This window comes from Artibeus jamaicensis, unplaced genomic scaffold (assembly GCF_021234435.1).
Source record: "Artibeus jamaicensis isolate MK-2021 breed Jamaican fruit bat unplaced genomic scaffold, CSHL_Jam_final contig_2259, whole genome shotgun sequence".
NCBI lineage: Eukaryota > Metazoa > Chordata > Mammalia > Chiroptera > Phyllostomidae > Artibeus > Artibeus jamaicensis.
The window spans coordinates 838105-842831 of NW_026521468.1; the positions used below are offsets into that span (position 1 = coordinate 838105).

Sequence of the window (4727 nt, forward strand, 5' to 3'; positions counted from 1 at the left end):
TTACATTATCTAAATGACAGATTTAGAGGCTAACCTGTTTTTAAGTTAGATTCATCTAATGATATCTGAGATATCATTATAAATTAATCTAAGTGATAAAGTTAAGGTGGTCAAAATATATATGTAATAAACAAAACTACTTTAAAACGGAGCCAGAGCTGCCACGCAAGAGACACACTGCCTTGAACTCTTATGCCTCAAACCTTGGAATCTTCAAACAGGATGAAATAACCTTTGGACAACCTTTGGGCCTAGGACAACACTGTGTCCCCAAAAAACTATTTATAAATATAAACAGAAAGCAGTTATGACTACTGGATTGAAAATTAAACACATTGTATAAAATTAACATCATCATGTTCTGCTGTCTGCACCAATAAATTCCTTCTATTAATGTAATCGTTCCCCTTCCTCATAAATACCCATTGCCTTGGTCTGCTAATGGGAACATCATTTGGGCTTCCACTTAAATTAATGGTTTCTCAATAGCTATTCTTTTGGAGCGCAAATAAATGCTAGTTGCCTCTCACTCTGAAAGGCCTTTTTATTTTCAGGTTAACAAAAGTTTGGGTTATATTATTGCATGTTGATTAAAGGCCCACCCTAAATCTTGTAAACAAAGAGGAAGCGGGTGACTAGGTGAGTACCAGATAGTGGTAATCTGTATTGTTTGGGAGGTTCAGCATCTAAATCCCCTCTGAAGATTGCCAATCTGCTCCACAAAAACCCCTCCTGGGGCAGGTACCGCAGCAACAGGGTCAAAAACGCGAAACTTGACAGAGAACACAGTGCGCAGGCGCGTCCGAAAGACTCCGCCAGTTTTCGGCGCGGCCGACACCTTCCTCGGCCAGCACAGCCGCCCAAACTAAGCTTTCCCTCCCCCTCCCTTCCCTCCCCGAGCCAGGACGCCCTCCCACCGCACTGAGTTCCTGCGCAAGCGCCGCCTGCGTCCCCGGCCCTCGACCAATTGGAAGCGCCGGCACCTGGACGCTAGGGGCTGGACGCCGTGGGCGGGGTCGAGACGTGAGGGCAACGCGCTGGCGACACAGGGGCGGCTATATAAGTGAATACAGGCACCGCCCCTCCGCCCCAGTCGCTGAGCCGCCGCCGAGGACTCAGCAACCTTCCCCTCGAGCCCCCCTCGTTTCCCGACGCTCCGTCCCCCCTGCCCACCTTCTCCCGCCGCAGCCTTCCGCAGGCCGTTTCCACCGAGGAAAAGGAATCGTATCGTATGTCCGCTATCCAGAACCTCCACTCTTTCGGTAAGCTAAGGAGAGGCCCCGTGGGGCGAAGGCCCAGGTGCGGCGGCACGGCTGTCCGGGCCCGGAAATGGGGCCCGGACGGCTTCTAGGCCCTCCAGGCCTTCCTAAATTTGGGTAGAATGAAGGTATCTGTCCTCGCGGACCCCGAGGACACGGCCTGGGCCTTGGGGGTGGGTGTCTGAGCGTGACCGGAAGGGTAGGGCGAGAGGTCAGTTCTTGGGCGGGCCCTGCGTCTCGGGTGGCGCATTTACTAATGGCTCCAGTGCCACCGCGGGCCACACCCGCCCCCTCCCGCCACTCCTGCGTCACGTCCTTTGCGTCACCGCCGTTGTCCCGGCCTCCGGAGAGGGAGGCGGTTCCAGCCCTAAGTGACAAATGCGCGCGCCAATGGGGCGGGAAGTTGGCTCCGCCTCGGAGCTCGGGTTCCGGCCGGTTGCATCAGCCGAGTGGGGCGTTGCCTGTCAGCCCTGGCTGCCCAGACACGTGATCGGTCTCCGAGGGCGGGCCCGGGTGCCGAGGCTTTCCACGGATCTTGGAAAGCTGGCCCTCCCGGACTGACCTGTTCGGGGAGAGCCCATAAAAAGGACATACTTGATCTGACTCAGCCCTTAGCTATTTCACTGTTAGTTTTTTGCATGCACAAAAGACCTGGTGGGATGGGGGGACGACAGTGGCATCTAAGCCACAACGGCTCTAAACTTGACCTTTCTTTCCAGACCCCTTTGCTGATGCAAGTAAGGGTGATGATCTGCTTCCTGCTGGCACTGAGGATTATATCCATATAAGAATTCAACAGAGAAACGGCAGGAAGACCCTTACTACTGTCCAAGGGATCGCTGATGATTACGATAAAAAGAAATTAGTGAAGGCGTTTAAGAAGGTAGGTCTTGTAGGAAATGCAAACTTGCTCACGTGGGGGTACTGTGTTTTATTTACCGAAAGAGATTATTAGTGCTGTTGCATCGTCTAATTTGCTTTGCATTCCTTGCAGAAATTTGCCTGCAATGGTACTGTAATTGAGCATCCAGAATATGGAGAAGTAATTCAGCTACAGGGTGACCAGCGCAAGAACATATGCCAGTTCCTGGTAGAGGTGAGTTCAGTCACTTGGTGCATTTGAGCTTCTGCCCTGGCCAATGTCAGATCCTGCCACCTCTGTTTAATTTCTGCTGGGGAAACCAGTTTCATTTTATAGGGCTAAGCAAAATGGTGGAGTTTTGAAGGGCATAAACAAATGTATTTTAAAAAGAAGGGACTTGTCTGCCTTAAGTGTATGTTTTTTAGAGATATACTTTAGAGACTGCAGATTTAAACTGCATACAGAGAAGTACTGATGATAAGCAGGAAGTCTGGTTGGCTGTTCCTCCTAATAGCTAAAATTCTATTGCAAGGTCATTTTCCAACTGAGTACCCAAATTGAGTCACCGTGCTGGAGCGGGGAGAGGCATGCATCTTGGCTCTTGGACTCCCCTTGCCCGGTACAGGAGCAGGAAGACAGGACTATTGGCACCAAAATTGGAAGCTTTGATGCTCTATCCACTCTTTGAAATTTTCCCCTTTTTTCTTTGCAGATTGGACTGGCTAAGGACGACCAGCTGAAGGTTCATGGGTTTTAAGTGCTATTTGGCTCACTGAAGCTTAAGTGAGGATTTCCTTGCAATGAGTAGAATTTCCCTTCTGTCCCTTGTCACAAGTTTAAAAACCTCACAGCTTGTATAATGTAACCATTTGGGGTCTGCTTTTAACTCGGACTAGTGTAACTCCTTCATGCAATAAACTGAAAAGAGCCATGCTGTCTAGTCTTGAAGTCCCTCATTTAAACGGAGGTCAGGCAGGAGGCACCTGGCAGTGTCCACCCTGAAACAAAGCAATAATGTGATGTTTCAGCCAAGTGCAGAGCCCCAAGATCACAGGTGGCCATGTCTGGCCAGAGTTCCTTGCCCTCCTAGAATGTCACCATCTGAGCAGCCCGTGGTGAAGCTGACAGGAGGGGTGAGGCGGCAGCATGTTACCGCTAGAGGGAGCCTGGGGTAGTCAAAGATCTCCAACCTGACCAGTGGGTGGAGCTTAGAGTGGCCACCTTCCCTCTAAGCAGGGTGATGCGTATATCTGGTGTGCCACCAAGGTCTTTTTAACCAGACATATCCCAGCTAATTGATGTCCAAACACCAGAATTTGAGGCCAACCTCCCATCAGAGTTAAACTTTTGACAAGGGAACAAATTTCAAACTGATGTCAGTCATCTAGCTAGCTGTAGTGCTCACAACTTTACTAGCGACAGCTGCCCAATGCCATGTGAAGTAATGAACTGATTTTTGGATTTTTCCCCCTTCAGTTTTAATGTTATGTAATGTATTTAAACCCTTATTTAAATAAAACTTGTTTTCAGAAACATCCGACTTGCAGATTTGATTTTATATATAGCCAGTCTTGTGTGTGTGAAGGAGCCCTAAAAGTGGGCAGTGGACCCGTCTGCACCCAAAGCTGCTCAGCAGCCCTGAACAAATCCAGGCCAGGAAAACATTTAGCTGGTGCCTTCAGGTTTCCCAAAAGGACACAAGCATGGTGTGGGACGTGGCCTAATCTACAAACCCCTAAAAAGATACGCAAGTGTCTACTACTTCCAGGAAGTTGGGTTTGTGGTATTGAAAAGCTTAGTGCTAAACGTGTTGGGGAAGCTGAAATCGAGTGTTGGTGGGCTGTTCCTGACGGGACCGTGAGTAGTAGAGTTCGAGGTCTGCATCTGGGTTCTTGTTAAACACAATAGTTCTCCCAGCAGGTGGATCATAAACTAGGCCTGATATCAGACACTGAGATAGGCTGGCAACGACTAGGAGGGGTTATAAGAAATCAACACTTGACTTGTTTCTTGCCAGCCCCTGTCTTACAGGTGGTGGTCAACCTGGAACAAGGGGGGTGGGGGTCTGGTGGAAAGCTGAGCCAGAGGCCAGTGCCCTAGAAGCAGAAGAGGATTCTGGTAGATTATAACCCCAATTTCTACAAAATTGATATGTTTAAGAAACTTAACCACTTGGTTCCAGCCATTGGCATTGTTCAAAACATTTAGGTGATACTTTTAAATCAGTAAGGTTTGACTACAACAAAAGGGCTTTTCCTAGAGGAACTTCTAAGAAGCAACACAGAAGGCCAAACCCACAGAAGATGGATTGAAATGAAGGAACCACCGTGGGTTGATGTGCAGTTTCTGTGTCCAGCTGCTAACATCCTGTGCCTTTGAAAGACCTCTGTTTTTCTCAAAGGGGATTATTCTGCAGTAAACTAGCAATACCACAGTTCAGTCAGCTGTCCGGCACCAACCGAAACCATTTTCTACACATAAATGGGGTTTGTGGACCCCCCATTCTGATTGATGTTTCGTGGGTGTATCTTAGGCCTAAAATAAAGCGTAACTGTCTCCACCGGTTGGTTCAGGAAACTCAACTATGGAAATTCCAAGGTTGGTAA

General features: G+C 48.7%; 1 protein-coding gene across 1 annotated transcript; it reads left to right on the top strand.

The window, feature by feature from the left end:
• The first annotated feature begins 1071 nt into the window (after nt 1-1071).
• On the top strand, nt 1072-3656 carry EIF1 (eukaryotic translation initiation factor 1). The gene is made up of 4 exons (XM_037129789.2): nt 1072-1262; nt 1979-2142; nt 2254-2355; nt 2834-3656. The coding sequence occupies exons 1-4, from the start codon at nt 1232-1234 to the stop codon at nt 2876-2878; spliced, it is 342 nt and encodes a 113-aa protein (XP_036985684.1). The 5' UTR covers nt 1072-1231; the 3' UTR covers nt 2879-3656.
• Nucleotides 3657-4727: the final 1071 nt, after the last annotated feature.